This window comes from Ornithorhynchus anatinus, chromosome 10 (assembly GCF_004115215.2).
Source record: "Ornithorhynchus anatinus isolate Pmale09 chromosome 10, mOrnAna1.pri.v4, whole genome shotgun sequence".
NCBI classification, from domain to species: Eukaryota; Metazoa; Chordata; class Mammalia; order Monotremata; family Ornithorhynchidae; genus Ornithorhynchus; species Ornithorhynchus anatinus.
This window is the reverse complement of record NC_041737.1, coordinates 36,307,768-36,326,185: the sequence shown is the minus strand read 5'-3', so window position 1 is coordinate 36,326,185 and position 18,418 is coordinate 36,307,768. Positions and strand designations below refer to the sequence as shown.

The following is an 18,418-nucleotide window of genomic DNA, read 5'->3' as shown; positions in this document are numbered from 1 at the left end:
TTAAATCCACATTTGGCAGATGAGGGAACTGAGGCAGAGAGAAGTGAATTGCCCAAGGTCCCACGGAAGGCAAATGACAGAGCCAGGATTAAAACCCAGATCATCTGACTAGGTACATATTCCCTTTTCCTGCTTCCTCCCATCTGCCAATTATTTTAGTATCTGTCTCCTTCCTTGGTGGCAGGGAACTTGCTTATTAACTCAGCTGTTCTCTCCCAAGCACTTTAGTACTCTCCACACAGAAGGCACTCCATAAATAGCATTGATTGATTCCAGGCTAATGCCACAGCTTTGGGTTTCAGAGACAGGAAGGATGGTGGTGTTGTCAACTGTAATGAGAAGTGTAGGTAGAGAAGGGGATTTGGGAAGAAAGGTGAGACGTTCATTAGACATAATGAGCTCCACTTGCCAGTCAGTGAAGCATCCTTGTGGAGATATCCCGGAGGTTTAAGAGCAAATGCGAGATTGCAGAGGAGGTGAAAGATTAGGGCTAAGGAGGGAGATCTGGAGGTCTTCCACCTAGAGGCGGTAGTCGAAGCCCTGGGAGTAGAAGGGGAGAAGAGAAGGGCACCCAGAACATTGTTTCGTGGGAAACCCATTCAAGGAATGAGAGGAAGAGCCAGCGAAACAGACACTGGTGATGCAGGGGGAGCCGGAGTCTTGCCGTCACAGCAGTTTGAAATCCACTCTCTTATCCCACCTTAGCCACCACCTCCTTCAAACAGGTCCTGATTTAGGCCCTATAATTGGCAGGTCCTTCCATCTGTCAGTCAAACTCTTGTAAATACTGTCAGCACTTACCAACACATATTGCCTGCCCTCAAGCAGTTCAAAATCTAGTAGGAAAGACAGAGAATATTCACAGATTGGAGGAGGAGGAAGGAAGGTAGAGCAGGAAGTATACTGTGCAAGGGTCCCAGGAGGAAATTGCTGAATAAATTGAATAGACAAATATAAATACACATGTCCTGAGGGTAGGAATACATGAATCAGGGTAAAAATCAGGGTCTTGCCACTCATCTGCCGTATAAAGAGAGATATCCATTCCAGACTAAGTTGGAGCTGTCTGACACATCCTCATGCCAAATGGGGTGACTGCTCCCTCAATGGGGACGCAGCTGAATAGAGTGGCATCAGAGGGTATCCACAGTGAGGCAAAACGCCTTTTGCACACATTTTCTCTACGTGTTCTTTAGCTCATTGTCTGAAACTTAAACATATCAGGAGGGTTCAGAACATACTGAAAAGAATGAGGATCACCCCAAAAGAACTATCCAGAAAGGATTCCAGCAGTGTCAGTCATCCTGGCTCTCACCTGCGCGGGCTGGCGGAGGGTGACTAAAATGGAATTGGACAGTCCAAGGTCAGAGATGAGCTGCTGGCCGAGGCTGCGGTCCAAGGCTTGGTATGCCAGGACCATCCAAGCTTTTTGAACAGGTTCCGACAGATGATCCCACATACATCCATTCTGGCTCCACCTAGGTGTGTTTGCCATCTGTTCAGTTCAAAGTACGGCCATCGAGGGTCTGAATTTTAGGGCATGCCAAACTGTGCTCACACTGACTCGTTTGTGTTCTCCTGATAGAAAACGTGGCAACTTTAGCTGAGTAATTGAGAGGTAATCCAAGATAATCAAATACTTGTTTATCCTAATATTAATTGACTCCAGGCTTTCATACTAATGGATATCAAATTTTCTTTTATTCTGTATTTGCTTTGATAAGCTTTGCCCAAAACTGTACTCTGGTTCCTCTCTTCCCCTCTCAAAGATAATGATCAAAAACCTCCTCTAAAGAACTCCCACCAGTCACAAAGTTGACTTTCCTGATCAATATAGATATCTTGGTGAGTAAATTTGATAAAGGAAATGTGTTTAGTAAAAAAAAAAAATTCCTGAGGACAGTTTTTGAAAATTCATTTTTGAAATTCTGGTGGCCTCCTCTGAAACCTCACTACTTAGTAAAGCTGTGGAAAATTCCCCCTTATGATTCTCCTTTCACTAGTCATAATGTCCACACATTGGGTTGTCAGAAAAGCCTGGTGAAGTCATCTCAAAAAATTGCTCCTGTATCAGTTGTTGTAAGCTGGGTTCCTTCCATACTGTCACTTGTCCTGGGTGCTGTAAGGGTATTACAATGACACTGGTGCCAATTAACAATTTAATTGAAATTTTAAATTATTTAATTAGGCTTCCAACTTGAGTCATTTGCAAACTGATAGGCAATTGAACTTTATCTCGTAGTTCACAGCTAGGTTATAAGCTGCTTCATAGGTTCTAATTTTAGAATCCACATTGCATCTTCAATTTCATACTTAATACTGTACATGGTGCCTGATTATAATTTGGTTATTAAAAGCAGTTGTATAGATGAAGAGTAACTGGCCTGGAAACCTAAAAGTTTTCTCTGCTCCATATTTACTGCGAATAATAGTATTTCTTAAGCACTTACTGTATGCAGAGCATGGTCCTAAGCAGTGGGAAACACAATACCAGGTGAGAATTTGCTTAGTGGATAGAGCACGGGCCTGGATTCAGAAAGATCTGGGTTCTAATTTTGACTTTGCCACATAATAATAATGTTGGTATTTGTTAAGCGCTGGGGTAGACATAGGGGAATCAGGTTGTCCCACGTGGGGCTCACAGTCTTAATCCCCATTTTACAGATGAAGGAACTGAGGCACAGAGAAGTTAAGTGACTTGCCCACAGTCACACAGCCGACAAGTGGCAGAGCTGGGATTCGAACCCATGAGCCCTGACTCCAAAGCCCGTGCTCTTTCCACTGAGCCACGCTGCCACATGTCTGCTATGTGACCTTGGGCAAGTCACTTCAGTTGTCTGGGCCTCAGTTACCTTATCTGTAAAATGGGGATTAAGAGTGTGAGCCCCATGTGGGACAGGGACTGTGTCTAACCTACTTGAATCTACCCCAGTGCGTAGAACAGTGCTTGGCACATAGTAAGCACTTAACAAGTACCATTATTATTATTAATTATTATAATTAGTTACTGTTCCTGTCCCTTGGAGGCTCACAGTCTAAAAATCAAAATAGAGAGAAGGGACTGGCGACAAATATATAAGGAAAGAAGAAACACTGAAGACAATATAGAGACAAAAACAACGAATGGTAAACTACGGTGGCTAGAGGAGCAGAATTTCAGGTTTCCCACAGCTCAGGATCCATGGTCACAACCGTGGCCACAGTGACTTATACAATAGCAGCACTGGTCTTCCCGAGGTTTTGCAGAAGCGAAGCCAGGGGGCGGCTGTTTTCGTTCATTCAGTTTATTCAGTCGTATTTATCGAGTACTCACTGCATGCAAAGAACTGGACTGAGCGCTTGGGAGAGTACAGTATAACAATAAACAGACACATGCCTTCCCTGTTTTTCTCTGTCCCGCTGGGGTGGTGCAGGGCGGGCTGGGATGGAGGCTTTTTGGTCCGCCGAAGGGTAATGCAGAGGAGAGGCGGGATGGCGGAACAGTAGAGGAGGATGCCAAGGACCGTGGATGTTGGGGTGCGAAGGCGGCAGTTGTGGTGATAATAATAATAATGTTGGTCTTTGTTAAACGCTTACTATGTGCAGAGCACTGTTCTAAGCACTGGGGTAGACACAGGGGAATCAGGTTGTCCCATGTGGGGCTCACAGTCTTAATCCCCATTTTACAGATGAGGTAACTGAGGCACAGAGAAGTGAAGTGACTTGCCCACAGTCACACAGCTGACAAGTGGCAGAGCCGGGATTCGAACCCATGACCTCTGACTCCAAAGCCCAGGCTCTTTCCACTGAGCCATGCTGCTTCTCAGCATTCACCAGGTGGATTTGTGCAGCCACCTGGTGGAGAGAGAGAGGCCGGGGGAGCGTTGTGCTTGGCGGTGCATAGGGCATGTCAGGAGCAAGGTCCTGGGAGCCGGTCTGGGAGAAGCACTGGGGTCGGGGGGGTGAGGGGCAGGCATGGGGATCGGGGAAGGTACCTGGTTGCCAGAGAACTTTCGTGGCTAGGAAAATAGGGCCAATTTTGAAGTGCATCAAAGTTTTAGACACTGACACCACAGAATAAGGATGCTGTCTTCAATAGACAACAATCATCTACCAAACCAAATAGGAAGGATATTAGCTATCAGAATTCATGTTGGTGGATCGGGGACTAGATCACTGTCAGCTCTCCAGTTGTTTCTTAGGAGGACTAGAAAGGCCGTGGAAAGAACTGGTCTGGGGGAACTCCACGAAGGAGGAAAAATCGGGAAAGGAGGAAACCTGGGTCTACAGTAGGTTCTCTCACCTTCACTCCCTCTCCCCCTGAAGCTTTTGGGTCTGCTCTGAGGTGTCCCCTCCCCTAGCACTCTGCATTACTGACTAGTTATATACAATCAGATAGATCTATATATCTAAGAGCAAATCTAGAAGGAAGCCTAGAAGAAATTAGTTGATTAAAGAAATTCAAAATGTGGATGATTTATAATGGAATTCAACTTATCTTTCACCATTTCCACATTTGAATAAATTCACATTTTTTTATGGAGTAGTGAGTCTCTGCCAGTTACTCCAATTTCTCTTTGTATTGTAGACTCATAGCCTTTACAAAGGGACTTGGGTGTTGGCCCGTTTTCTGCAGTTGTCACCACTAGTAAGAGCAATATTGGTAGTTATTCATAATTTTTATAATAACCCTGGTATTTGTCATGTACTCACTACAGTCATCTGAGCAGCGGGGTAGATATAATACAATCAGAGCAAGTTAAGTCCCAACAATGTTCAAAACACTACACTCCTGCTGGGAAGTAGCATGTCCTAGTGGAAAGAGCATGGGCCTGGGAGTCAGAGGATAAGGATTCTACCACCGGCTCCATCACTTACCTGCTGGGTGACCCTTGGGCAAGTCACTTAGCTTCTTGTATGCGCCCCAGTTTCTTCATCTCTAAAATGGGGATTCCAATGTCTTTCCTTCCTTCTACTTAGACTGTGAGCCCTGTGTGGGGCAGGAGCTGTGTCCGGTCTGATTGCCTTGTATCTATCCCAGTGTTTAGTACAGTGCTTGGCACATAGCACAATAAATATCAGCAGCGTGGCTCAATGGAAAGAGCCCGGGCTTGGGAGTCAGAGGTCGTGGGTTCTAATCCTGGCTCTGCCACTTATCAGCTATGTGACTTTGGGCGAGTCACTTAACTTCTCTGTGCCTCAGTTACCTCATCTGTAAAATGGGGATTAAGACTGTGAGCCCCACGAGGGACAACACTGATTACTCTGTATCTCCCCCAGCGTTTAGAACAGTGCTCGGCACATAGTAAGCGCTTAACAAATACCAACAACAACAACAATCATTATTGTTGTTATTGGTATTATTATTATACAACACACTAGGGTGTGGTGCCAGGGTATTGTATCTGGCCCAGAAAGGGATTTACGATCCAAAAGTGGGATGGAGGAGGTCAGGCACTCAGGGAAAGAAATAGTGGGGTAAATTCAGCAACCCAGCCATTCAAGAACAACCAACATATCTGTGCATTCCTGCTGAGAGTGAATACTCCATGGCCTCCTTACCATTCCAGGGAGGGTTGTCTTTAGTCCGAACAGTCACATTCTAAATTGTGGGCAGGTCATCTTCTATTCACTTGATGTTCCAGTTGGGACTTTTTCCCAACAGCAGGGAGGCAGGAGGCCACCCCAGTCATCAGATGGCTCCCGCAAAGCCCAGTGGAGCTGGGGGTCCACAAGATTTCCCCCCCCCCCCACCATGCTTATTCCCTTCCTTTCCTTTCTTTTTCCTGTCTCCCTTGCCGTCATTTATACTACTAGGACATCTAAACTATTTCTGCAGTAAGATTATTTTCCATTTCAAATTGGTAGATGCTGCACCTGTCTCTCCTTGGAAGGAAAAAAAGTGAATCCATTTTGGTTGTTACAAAAGCTTAAAATTGTCGTAGGATTTACCTCTCATAGCCATCATGCTTTTTCGGGAAAATTTGCGGGAAGATCAGGGTACCAATAGAAATGATAACGTTTCCAGTAAAACCACGTGGATTTACCATCCCCACCTCCTCTGTAAGTTTCTGCTCCAGCACAGATATATTTCGGGCCAGGTTGTTAAGGAATTAAGGAGCATACGATTTAACGGTGCATGCCTGTGTGGATACAGTGAGCCATGGGGTCCAAGGAAACATTCTGAACACGTGTATAGTTTAGAGAGTGGGGGAGCAACACTGCAAAAGCTTTCCTCAATGTGGTGTTGGGAAACAAGGTATACTCCACACCACAGGGCAAGAGACTGCCATTTTACATTTAGGAGCAAGAAGGCGAAAAGCTTCAAAAAAGCATGAGAGGATGGAGGGTGGAACCTGGGGTAGGATTTAATTTTGAAAACAGACACGAATGCCCTCCCTCTTCATAACTGACGCTACCTACCTTCAAAGCCTTACTGAAGGCATATCTCCTCCAAGAGGCCTTCCCCGACTAAACCCTCAGTTCCTTTTCTCACACTTTCTTCTGCATTGACCTTGGATTTGTTCCCTTTATTCACCCTTCCCTCAGCCCCATAGTACTTATGTACATACCTGTAATTTATTTATTTACATTAATGTCTGTCTCTCTAGACTGTAAACTCATTCTGGGCAGTGAACGTGTCTGTCAACTCTTTTATATTGTACCCTCCCAAGCGCTTAGTACAGTTCTCTACACACGGTAAACACTCAGTAAATACAATTGATTGAAAACATAGCATTTCTTTCTTCTAGCCAAACAATGGAATTTTCCTGAGCATGTTTCTCGTTGTTTTACCCCTGGAATCCATGGCTCACGGTCTTTTCCATGAACTGGGAAACTGTTTAGGAGGAACATGCGTGGGATACGCTATTGTGATCCCCACCAACTTCTGCAGGTATGGTAACCCAACTTTGTTTCTGAAAGTTTTGACCCACCCCTGAGAGATAAGTGTTTTAAAGTGAAAGCCCTGATGATTTCCATTCTTTAACTTCCCTGCCCCTTAAAGAGCTCCTATTCTGAGTAATGACGAAGTGCTTCTAGTGCGGTTTAGATATTTTATGTGAATTTGATTGGAGTATTAAGTAGCTAGGGCTTAGAAAAGATCAGTGATTTTCCTTAAGGTGACTTCTATAAGGAGACTTTCTTCTTTTAAGAAATACATTTGAAACTATTGACCATAACCTGTGTTAAAATTAGCTGATTTTTGTCCTCAGTTGAATAGTTATTTTTGATGTCATAAGTTAATGTGAATAGTCATAGTACTTTGCTCAAAGAAGTAAAATGTTTTTGTCACTATACTAACCATGGAGCAATCTAGTATTGTATTTTAATAGTCCACTGAATTGTTAAAGAAAGACTTTCATGCAGATTGGGCGCTCTTGAAAGAGTGCAACCTAAATCAAGTGATTTATTTAGTTTTTTTTACTTTTTCAAGATGAATTTATGACATTCAGGTGAAAGACCCTTTGTGGTAGTGCTAGTATATGCCAAAAATCCTTCTCCGTCCCCTCGATTACATCTTTGTGATAGTTCAGATTTGGACCGGTTGATATTGTAAAAATCCTTTTTAATCTAATTGAGTGATGGGTAAACATCAATAGATATTTAAAGATGAGACTTTCCGTTTTGTGTTTCAAAATTTTATTCCCAAAACAAATTCTTTCCTCTGATTTTCCTTTGACCCTTCATTCAGTCTTTAACCAAACACATTACCCCAAGAGAGCCTCCTTATGTCAGATTCAAAAGGCTCATCAGTGCCAGGCCTTGATTTGGCCAGTGGGTATGGTGGAAGGGCCAAGAGGATTTCCACCCCCTGGAGCGTGGACCTATTGGCTTTGCCAGAGTGCCCATTGAGAAGCCAGATTCTAATTTTCCTAAGGCCCGTGTTTCACCACTGGAGTGCAGGAAGTCTCCTAAAAATGACTTCATTTACACATGCAAGTTTAGTTAACTTAATTCCCTTGTGGCCTTTACGAAGGAGTGTTGGAAAGGGCAAGTCAATATAATGAGCAGGTCTCTTTGTAAACTCAGAAAGCGAATGGTCCTTCAGACACTCAGCCAACTTTTTTCTCTTTTTTTTCTTTTTTCCCTCAGCCCAGATGGTCAGCCAACGCTTCTCCCTCCTGAGCACGTGCAGGAGTTGAACTTGAGGTCTACAGGCATGCTTAATGCTGTCCAGCGATTTTTTGCGTATCACATGATTGAAACATACGGGTGTGACTATTCTACCAGCGGACTCTCGTTTGACACGCTACATTCCAAGCTCAAATCTTTTCTTGAACTGCGGACTCTGGATGGTCCCAGACACGATACCTACATTTTATATTATAGCGGTCATTCCCATGGCACAGGAGAGTGGGCCCTAGCAGGTAATATGCTTTGTATTTCTGCACTGAAAATGGTGTGTATCCATAGAGAAGCAGTGTGGCTTAGTGGAAAGAATGTGGGCTTGGGAGTCAGAGGACGTAAGTTCTAATCCCACCTCTGCCACTTGTCTGCTGTGTGACCTTGGGCAAGTCACTTACCTTCTCTGTGCCTCAGTTACCTCATCTGTAAAATGGGGATTAAAAGTGTGAGCCCCATGTGGGACAACCTGATTACCCTGTATCTACCCCAGCGCTTAGAACAGTGCTTAGCACATAGTAAGTGCTTAACAAATACCATAATTATTATTATTATTATTATGCCCCTGACTTACTTGAAAAAATTATGAATATTATGGAAATGCAGAATTTTCAAGGTTTGTATTTGCTGTTGCTAACGGTGAAGCAGGCTTGTGTATTGATTGTCTAATTTTTTTTTAAAGACCTGGCATTGGAGCATCACATGTAAAATGGAAAATGTCATGCATTCGTTTTATTGAGCACTTACTGTGTGCAGAGCACTGTACTAAGCACTTGGGAGAGTACAATACAACAATAAATGGTCACATTCCTTGCCCACAGTGAGTTTACAGTCTAGAGGGGAGAAACACAGTAGTATAAATAAAGAAATTACAGAGATTTTCATAAATTCTGTGGGATTGGGGGCGGGAGCGGAGAAGAAAGGGAGCAAGTCATGGTGACTCGGGAGTGGGAGAAGAGGGAAGGCCTTCTGGAGGAGACGTGCCTTCAGTAAATCAGATTAAAAATTAGCCTTTTAATTTCCAAGAAAAGTTGCTGCATGGAACAATTTAAGGACAGAAATGGTTCTGCAAAATTAATCCGATCAGTGATAGATAGATCCCCGGAACCCCCAGGTTTCTAATACTGAAAGTCCCGCGTGTGTATTTTAAAAATTACCCAACTTCTGTGAGTGGCAGAAATTCTAAGTCTCATCTAATAGACTTTTGGATGTTTGTAGGCTTCCTCTCCCACTCCCCTCAACACCTGTCCCTATTTTACTCACCCAAAGGGCAACTCTGTATACACATCAGTTGGGCATATCACTATACATTCTAGCTGTAATGTTGTCGAGGATTAGAGAATATTAATCTGGCAAAAGGAGTTTTGTTAGCTATAAAATACTGCAATTCAGAACTAAAGGTATACCTATGTGTGGCACTGGAAGGTGCGAGTACTTCCATGCAGGTTTTCTTTAATGTGGCCTTTTTCAGGAAGGTAGCTCCCTGCCTAATAGGAGAATTGGGTATAGTCCCTATTCCAGAATTGAGAAGAGATTTCCATTACTGCCATTTGTATTTGAAAAAGGGGAAACATCCAAGGGTGTTTTCTTTTTTTATAATAAACATAATAATAATAGTATTTATTAAGTGCTTGTGTGTCAAGCACTAAGTTCTGGATAATGTAGGGTAACAGTTCGGACACAGTCCCTGGCCCTCATGAGGCTTGTCTAAGTATGAGGGAGGAAAGGTATTCAAGCGCTTAGTACAGTGCTGTGCACACAGTGCTCAATAAATACGATTGAATGAATGAATCTCTATTTTAAACTGTTGATAGCATCCAAAGGGTGACTAATATAAGGGTTTGGAGAAAGGGATCTTTTTAGACCAGCATTATTGGAAAGACAGAACAATTTTCTTCTAAGTGTCTCATTTTCACTGTTTTTCAGGAATACTAAATATGCCGTCACTTGGGGATTTTTTGGCCATTTAGATCACTGGTCTCATTGAGCTTGGCAAATGTATCTCCTAAAAAGAGGCCGGGGAAGGGAGTGTTCCCTTAAATTTGATCCAGTTCATTTTCTCTTGAATGGGCATCTCTAACGATGGGTGTTATTAGTGAAATATGTTTGAGAGCCATATTTGAAGGTGAAAGAAATGTGGCCCAGTTGAAGAAAATGAAGCAGTGTGGCCTTGTGAAAAGAGCACAGAACCCAGGTCTTCTAATTCTGGCCCTGTCACTAGTCTTTTGTGTGACTCTGAGCAAGTCACGTAACCTCTCTGGGGCTCAGTTTCCTCATCTATGAAGTGGGGATTAAATCCTATTCATTTGCCCTCGACTGTGACGCCCCATGTGGCACAGGGACTGTGTCCAACCTGATTATCTAGTATTTAACCTAGTCCCTAGAACAGAGCTTGGCACTTAGCATTTGACAAAGTATTATTATCAAGACAGGACTGGAAAGGAGAAGTATTCGAATTAGAGTAGCTGTAGAAGAGCAATGACCTAGAAATCTAAAAGTCAAGGTAGAGTAGAGCTCTTGTTTTCTAGAATTATAGATAAATCGCAGTATCATTCCCTAGAAGGTAAGGTTTAGAAATGTTCAGGTCTATACCAAAATGAAAGCTTAAGTGATGAACATGAGAAAGCAGCATGGCCTAGTGGATAGAGTCAGAAGGAACTGGTTTCTAACCCGACTCTGCCGCTTGTCTGCTGTGTAACCTTGGACAAGTCATTTAACTTCTCTGTGCCTCAGTTACCTCATCTGTAAAATGAGAATTGGGATTGAGACTGAGAGCCCCTTGGGGGACCGGGACTGTGTCCAACCTGATTATCTTGTAGCTACCCCAGGGCTTAGTACAGTGCCTGGCACAAACTAAGTACTCAACTAATATTATTATTATCATCATTAGTTCCCTGTCACATGTTTTCCAAAATGTTTTATTTAGGGCTTTTTTTGGAACTCCGTGGTCTGTACCATTAAAAACTTCCATTCTCAAGTTGGCTTTCTGAAAGGGAGGAAGAGGGAGGTTCAAAATGGCAGTCCAACAAACTGTCCTGTTCTTACGTAAAATGGAGGCCTTATTTTGGAAATCTGGCATGGCCGCGTCAGTAATCCCATTTTTTTTTCCTCCAGAGTCTCGTTTAAAAATAGTGGTGGGGTAAGTGGGCAGAATCATAAACAAAGCACTCTCCTTGGCCAGTGTTGACAAGTTTGAATGTCACACGAGAACAAGTGAAACCCAAGTTAGGCATGCTAGATTAAGATTTCACCAGAATGAAGTGTGAATTCGAGTACATTTGAGGAGGAGGAAACAGACAGACTTGCCAATGGAGGGGCCCTGGGAGGAAAAAAAAATAGGGGTCAAGGATAAAAAAAAGATTTTAAAGCAACATCTTCCCTCTAATTGCATGCCTGACTATAATCAGGACACTTTTCAGAGAAATTTTGAAGCGCTTAAAAGTAAGTAGTATCATTATAGAGGGGTTCATTTTCAAGACAAGCAGCTTCAATTTCTTGCCTATATCACGGTTGCAATGAATTGATAAAGATGATTATCCTCCTAGAAGAGGACCAGAGTGCAGTGGACTCCACTTGAGGTCTCAAGGGAAAATGGAAAGCTTCGCTGCTGGTGAAAGTGATTCCAAGCCCTAGTATTTCAAACCCAAAAAGGAGATGGAGACCTTGATCACTGCTCGGAAGGAACGGGGAAAGCAGTCTCTGATGTGTTTGGGAAATAAAATGGGCACTGCCAGCAGTTTGGGCTAAATGGCAGCGCAGTACATTTGGGCCAGAATCCAGACTTTACGTAGGCACACAGAAACACAGAGCAAACCAAATAAGGAAGAAAGGAGCTGGTAGAATGCAATGGCTAGGTCATGCTAAAATGAAATGAGATCTAAATGAAGGGAAGCTGTATTTCAGAGAACCGAGAGCAGACTCAGAGTGTCTCCAGCCTTCTGCCCCGAAGGGTGTTTGTTGAAATAATTGTGCATAGTTTGTCTGACAGAGATGTTTTGTGGCAGATGGAACAGCCGGTCATTAGCTCTGCTAATCCGTACCATCCTCTGACCTCTGGAGGGGGTTCATAAAGCTGGCAACAATGAAACGGAGCATTTGGCCCCAGCCGAGAATGCGATGTGTTCTGTAAGCTTCAGCAGTGGTACAGTGCATCAACAACACTGTTGTCTTTGTGCTGAAGTGTGTCTTGTGAGAGATTGTTTTTGTAGGTCCCGAACCATGTTTGTTCATTCGTAGTTGCTGAAACATAGTGACGGATGAAAGGCAAGTACAGCATGAAGTATGTGGAGTAGAACAGCTTGGGAGGTCATATTTACTGACTGAATGCAAAAGGCAAGCGCTGGATTGTAATTGTCTGCGGTCCTGGATCCGTTGACTACCTTGTTCCGTGAAGGAAACGGTGGTTTTTGAGGGAGACTTAGATTCTGCAACAGAATGCCTGGGCTTTCGGGTCGTTGAGATTGATGGTACCCAGTGTTCGAGGGTTTGTGAAAAAGCTAAAACATTTCCAACGATCAGTTCCAGTTTTCTTCCCCTTCGCCCTCGGCATACCCTGTGGTCAGAGGAAGACCTGCCCTCTGGGAGCCAGGAGAGTACACCAAACCAGAAATTTCTGCCTCAGAAATGAACTGAGAGAGGTTCTGTGGTTGTCACCGATGAGCTCATTCCAACCTTGTCCACATCCATTCCTTATTTTAGTGGAAGTTCCCCGGTGCATCTGATTGGCTTTGTAGATTCCTAAAAGAGGTCTGCTGATCAGTACCTGGGAAAAGTTTAGGATGAAGCAAAATCCCAAACTTGAAATATATTCCTCCTCTTTTTGAGGAAATTTAATAGAGGTAGATAGTTTGCTAGTTGCCCCAGAAACCTAAATTATAGGGGGCCAGGGTTCTTTAGCTGGGGTAACTAACCCGACTTAAAAAAGATTCTCCATGCTGGGTATTGCTTTCCCAGAAAAATGTGTGCTTTGGGCCTCTCATGGGACACTGCCCCGATCTTCAGCTGAACTTTGGGGCCACGACAGCTTTAAATAGAAATACCCAAAACAAGTCAGGAGAGCTGCTAATTTAGTCAAATGAAGTGCACCAGAGATAGTTTCAGAACACATTACCCTGATGTAACTTCTACTGTCCAGCGATCAGAGAGCTATGACAGTTCTTCCATGAATATGTTTTAAAGCAGATGGATTCAGTTGTTTGACTCCAAATTGGATGAGTCTAGTTTGAAGAAGTCTTGCCAACACAAACCCCAATCTGTTTGTCCACATCCACTGTAAATTTTCAAAATCCAAAGAAAATGGCAAGTCAAAGTGTCCGTAATCTGTCCGCAGGCCTTAAAAGAGGTTGCCGTACTTCATCAGTTGAATTTTTCTCTCTTCCAGGGGGAGACGTATTAAGCCTGGACACCCTTTTAGAATGGTGGAGAGAGAAGAATGGGTCTTTCTGTTCCCGACTCCTCATTGTGTTAGACTGCGAGAACTCTGCGCCTTGGGTTAAGGAAGTCAGAAAAGTCGATGACCAGTATGTTGCAGTGCAAGGAGCAACGATGGCCAAAATGGTGGACGTTGAAGAAGCCGACCCCGCTCAGCTGGGCGATTTCACCAAAGAGTGGGTAGAGTACAACTGTAACCCAAACAACATCATCAGCTGGACCGAAAAGGGGCGTACCGTGAAGGCGGTGTATGGCGTATCCAAACGCTGGAGTGACTACACGCTTCATTTGCCGACCGGAAGCGATATGGCCAAGCACTGGATGCTTTACTTTCCCCATATTACCTATCCATTGGTGCACTTAGCAAACTGGTTTTGTGGTCTGAACCTTTTCTGGGTATGCAGAGTTTGCTTTAGATGTTTAAAAAGATTTAAAATGAGTTGGTTTCTTCCTACCGTGCTGGACACAGGACAAGGCTTCAAACTTGTTCGATCATAATCGGGAGCCAGAGGTGGAACGTTATCTGGGAGACGTTATCTGGATGTTCTTGCAGTCAACCACAACTAAATGGCCATTGTTACTTTTGGATGATATTCTGCTACTTCCGTAGCCATTGCCCTCACTCTGTTCATCTTAAGCAATCGCAGTATATGCAAGGGATTGGACTCTAAATCGATTTCAATTAAAAACTTTTTTTGTGTAGTGGACTTGCTGCCAAGTTTTGGGTAGGTTCCAAAGATCGATTAAAGGTCACCACGCCCTTGGAGAGCTTGAAAGCTCATGGCTCAGAAAGCAGTCTCCTGTCCCTGCGTGGAACTCGCCAGCCTAAAACCCCTCAGGCCCCGTTGGTCTAGCTGCTGGATTAGTGAAGGGCAGGGGTAGTTAGCTACCTCTGTAGGACCACTGTGGCCGTGAAAGGCCCTCCTCTGGGACTAGAGTCCCAGATTGAGTCGATTCTCTTGTCGCAAGATGATCGCAAATCCACTCTGCCTCGGATGAGAATTGGGAATGACTCTTCTTCCCAACACCAGTTTTAAGTCTCAAAGACTCTAAGTTAAACAGACCAGCCTGGCTCAAATGTCCGCTGGATCTGATTTCCCCGATTAAAATCTGAACGTATTCGAAAAGCTACCGAGGACCCAAAATTATCTATTTGGTTAGCGATCCCGACACAGTTCAAGCAGGCAGCTACCAAAGGCCACAATCTCTTCCTGCCTTCACAGCGGGCAATATGTTGATCGCAGGAACTGGGTAACCTTAAGGGGCTGTTATCTCAGGGTTATTTAATGGTTTTCGTGCCAAAAAAAAAAAAACAAAAAAAATGTTCCCAGATGCAGATTTTGTTCATAGATGGTGCTTTGGAAAGATCACATATTTTCCAAGTGGGAATTTGAGAAGAATGTGAATAGGGTTTTCCACCTTTTTGACACTCAGCAATCCTCCCTTAAAATTTCTCTTTTAAATCCCACTGAAAATGTATTTGTAGCATTGTCTTGCTAAAACAGATAAGGGAGAGGTGATTTTGCCCAAAAAATGGAGTCCGTGTAATACAGCTGTTCAGCGCAGCAATTGTGGTGTTGCCAAAAGTAAGTTTTAGCTTTAGGCTAAACATGTTTTTGAGGAAATCTGTCACTGCCTAATGAGATCAGGTAGCTGTGGAGTCTCCAGTCACATGCCTCGGGTCCCATTTGCATTCCTAATCTTGAGATACCAGGTAGGTTTTAGCTAGCACAGTAAGTAGTCAAATTCTTGAGGTCCAGGTGAATGTCTGATTTTGGGGTCCGTTGCCACTGCTGCTTGTTTAAATCAGGAAGTTCCTTCCCATAATGAAGGATCGTTTCTCCAGCTTCCAAGAAATTAAATAGTGCCTCGACCTTGGACTCTTCCCTCCTCTTGAGGATTTACTTAAGTAGTATTTCAGAAAAGGATACACACCCCTTTCCCTGAATCATTGTTCTGGACCCTTCATGTTTTCATGTCGGGGTAAGTAAGTAAGCATAATGCAGATAGATAGGCCTGTTTTCCTAGTGTCTAAGACAATCTGATCCATTTCTTTAGGTTTTTAATGAAATTTGCTATTATGGTTTGAAACAGCTGAAAAGAGTCATGGTGAATGCAGGCCAAGTCCTTGAAGCGTCAAGGTGTACACAATGGCCTGAATTTTTCAGTTTTGTCAGGCCCCAAAATAAATGCCATTTGCCTAAAATACTCAGATAAGGAAGGTCAAATTGTATTTTTTTCCAAGATATAATTTGCCCAGCCTCTGACACTTGTAATATCCCTCTTTTAAGCTTTAAGAGTAGTAGTACTGTTTTTGAGTGTGGACAGCTCTTTTGTTGAAGAAATATTTTGCTGATTTGAGGAATGATTTGAAAGCGCCTCGTAATGAGACTAAATAGTTTGTGGTAGTGAATTTGACGCAAACTAGTGGCTCCCACAAGAGCCAAATCATCCGATAAGCTAAACGTCCTTCCTCAAATTCCCCTAAGATCCTGTATCAGGAAAAGTGGTTTAAAAAGAAAATGTTGCTCTCCAACAGAAAGGCAAATATAAAACCCATTTCTCCACAGCCTTATATTTCAAGCTATTGCTCTTCTGGCCACAAAGATGTTCCTGAAGACAAAAGACTCAACAGGAGTCACATGTTTCGAGTCACTTAAAGTCAGAGATACTTTTGATTGTTTTTTGACAAGTTTTCTAAATTCTGGTGGGTAGCGCTGCTTCTGGAGGCCCTGGATCAAGAAAGGAATGCTGAATGAGTGTGACTTGAGCTCCATGCCTATTGGAGAGCAAATGAAGGTGCCGGGTTTAGATTCGCTCCTCCCAAAGAAAGTGAGATCTCTCATCAGAGACCTGGCTAGAAGCCGCAGCAGCGAGAGTGTTATTGAGGTTGCACCTTGGATTAGAGGAAGCCCGGTGGGAAACCGTATGTTTGCCAAGTGATCCATCCGGGGAACTAGAGAGAAAAAAAGATAGAGGTTTGAAATGTACCGAGTCGTTGGTGAAGGTAACATACTTCCGCACACTCTCTAGGAAGAGGTATAACTGTAGAGTTATTATTTTTCAGATCCTTCGGTACTGGTTTCAGGTACCTTAAAGAAAACCTTTCATCTTATCGTTACTAGCTGCTCCATCCAGTGTAACTGTACAGCTCCCTGCAGCCCATGTCATTGAGGTGGGACCGGAGTGGTCTGCAAGCAGAGGCCGTAGGGGGAGCACAGGTGACACACACAAAGCCCCGAATCATCTATCCTGTTTCAATTCTTCAGTCATCCTTTTGGAAAGTTGGTACTTGTCTTTTTTCAAGACAACCATTCTTCCCATGATGGCTTGGAGTGCTGTTCCGTAGCTTTGTCACTTGCACTTCCTGCATTTCTGTCTTTTACAACTACAAGTGTTGTGGTAAAGCCCTGTTTTCAGAAAGGCCACTTTACGACCAGCGTTTTCTTAGAAGGGTATACTTTTAAAGAGACTGTTCACTAAAGACACATTTGCATTTCACTGGGCTTTTGTCCTACTAGATTCTCCTCATATTGGATCCTATTTATAAAGGAACATTTCTGTATATAATGTTTTTCTTAAATATATTTGCTGTTTTCGATACCGGCCTCTGCTTTTGGTTCTGTCATAATTATAGCTTGGTCTTTTAGGTGGGATCGGCCATTACCTGCCGCCATTTTATTGTAATTAACTGAAATCCGGCGAAAAGGGGTTTTTTTGTTATTACGTAAGAATGAATTGGGAATACGCCTAGCCCTGAACACTCAACAAGGATCTAATATTGCCTTACATGTCTCTAAATATATGTCATCTATGGCTGTAGCATTTTCGTTCTCAGCAGATATGGAAGTCCAAAAAGGTGAAGTACTTTAAGCTCTTTATGCGTTTTTATAAAACAGAATAACCATTTCTTAGTCCACAGCAAGCAGATTATTTTTCAAAGGCAGAATTGTGCAACTCTGGGTGAAAGAAGCTTGGCACATTTCATATTTCTAAGAAATGAATTTGAGCAATTTCTTAAATTAGGCAAGGAAAAATATTGACTAGGGTGAAGACAACCTGCCAGCTAGAAGAAAAATAGGTGCCCAAACACCCCTGCTCTATAGTGCTAATATTACGCTTTTCAGTTGTGTGTTGCTTCCTACTAAGAAGTATGTAGTCCAACCGAAGTCTTTAGCAACCACAAATGACTCAGTAAAAGAAAAGACTGAGTACTGAAGAAAGATTAGGGAAATTGGTTATAACATTAACCACAAGTAAATTGCAGAGAAAGCAATGTGTGATTCATGGAAAAAAAAAAATTACTGGCAATCTAAATTGAGAAATTGCAGATAAATTCAAATCCTGACTTGTTTCTTTGTTCACTTTTCATAAATTGCAATAGAAGGAAATTACAAGAAAGTTTAAGCTTTTCAACATACTATATTTTCCAGCTGTATTGCATTAGTAGAATTCTGACCAGAGGCATGTCAGGTTGACCATCTGAAAATAAACACATTGTCATCACCAGGCAATAAAAGCCATTCTCATTTGTTTCTGAAGATTCTTCATGTTCCTTAATGATTTTATTAGCCTCTGGAAAAGATGATGCAGTGTGCATTCATTCATTACCATTTATTGGGCTCCTGAAGGCAGACCACCGTAATAGGAGTTTGGGGAGCATACAAAATAAAAATAAAAGACATGCTCCTGCCCTCAAAGAGCTTGCAGTCAGTCATTCAAGTTTACGGTCTAATTGGAGAGACCAGCAGATATAAATTGTATACATGAAATAGGAAGAAAGGTACCATGGGTTAAAACAAAAGTAAGAAAAAAAATGAGTAATAACAATAAGCAAAGAGATACGGATGGATGAAGGCTCCCATCAGGGCCAACCATCAAATCT

General features: G+C 42.9%; 1 protein-coding gene across 2 annotated transcripts in view; it reads left to right on the top strand.

Moving 5' to 3' along the window:
• The window catches only part of TMEM168 (transmembrane protein 168), a 46,047-nt gene extending 27,973 nt beyond the window's left edge, over nt 1-18,074 (top strand). For both annotated transcript variants that reach the window (XM_029073344.2, XM_039913240.1), the window contains exons 3-5: nt 6,732-6,874; nt 8,074-8,348; nt 13,484-18,074. In XM_029073344.2, coding sequence (XP_028929177.1) covers nt 6,732-6,874; nt 8,074-8,348; nt 13,484-14,031 — 966 coding nt within the window. In that variant the 3' untranslated portion in view covers nt 14,032-18,074. The remainder of the gene's footprint in view (nt 1-6,731; nt 6,875-8,073; nt 8,349-13,483) is intronic.
• The last annotated feature ends 344 nt before the right edge of the window (nt 18,075-18,418 follow it).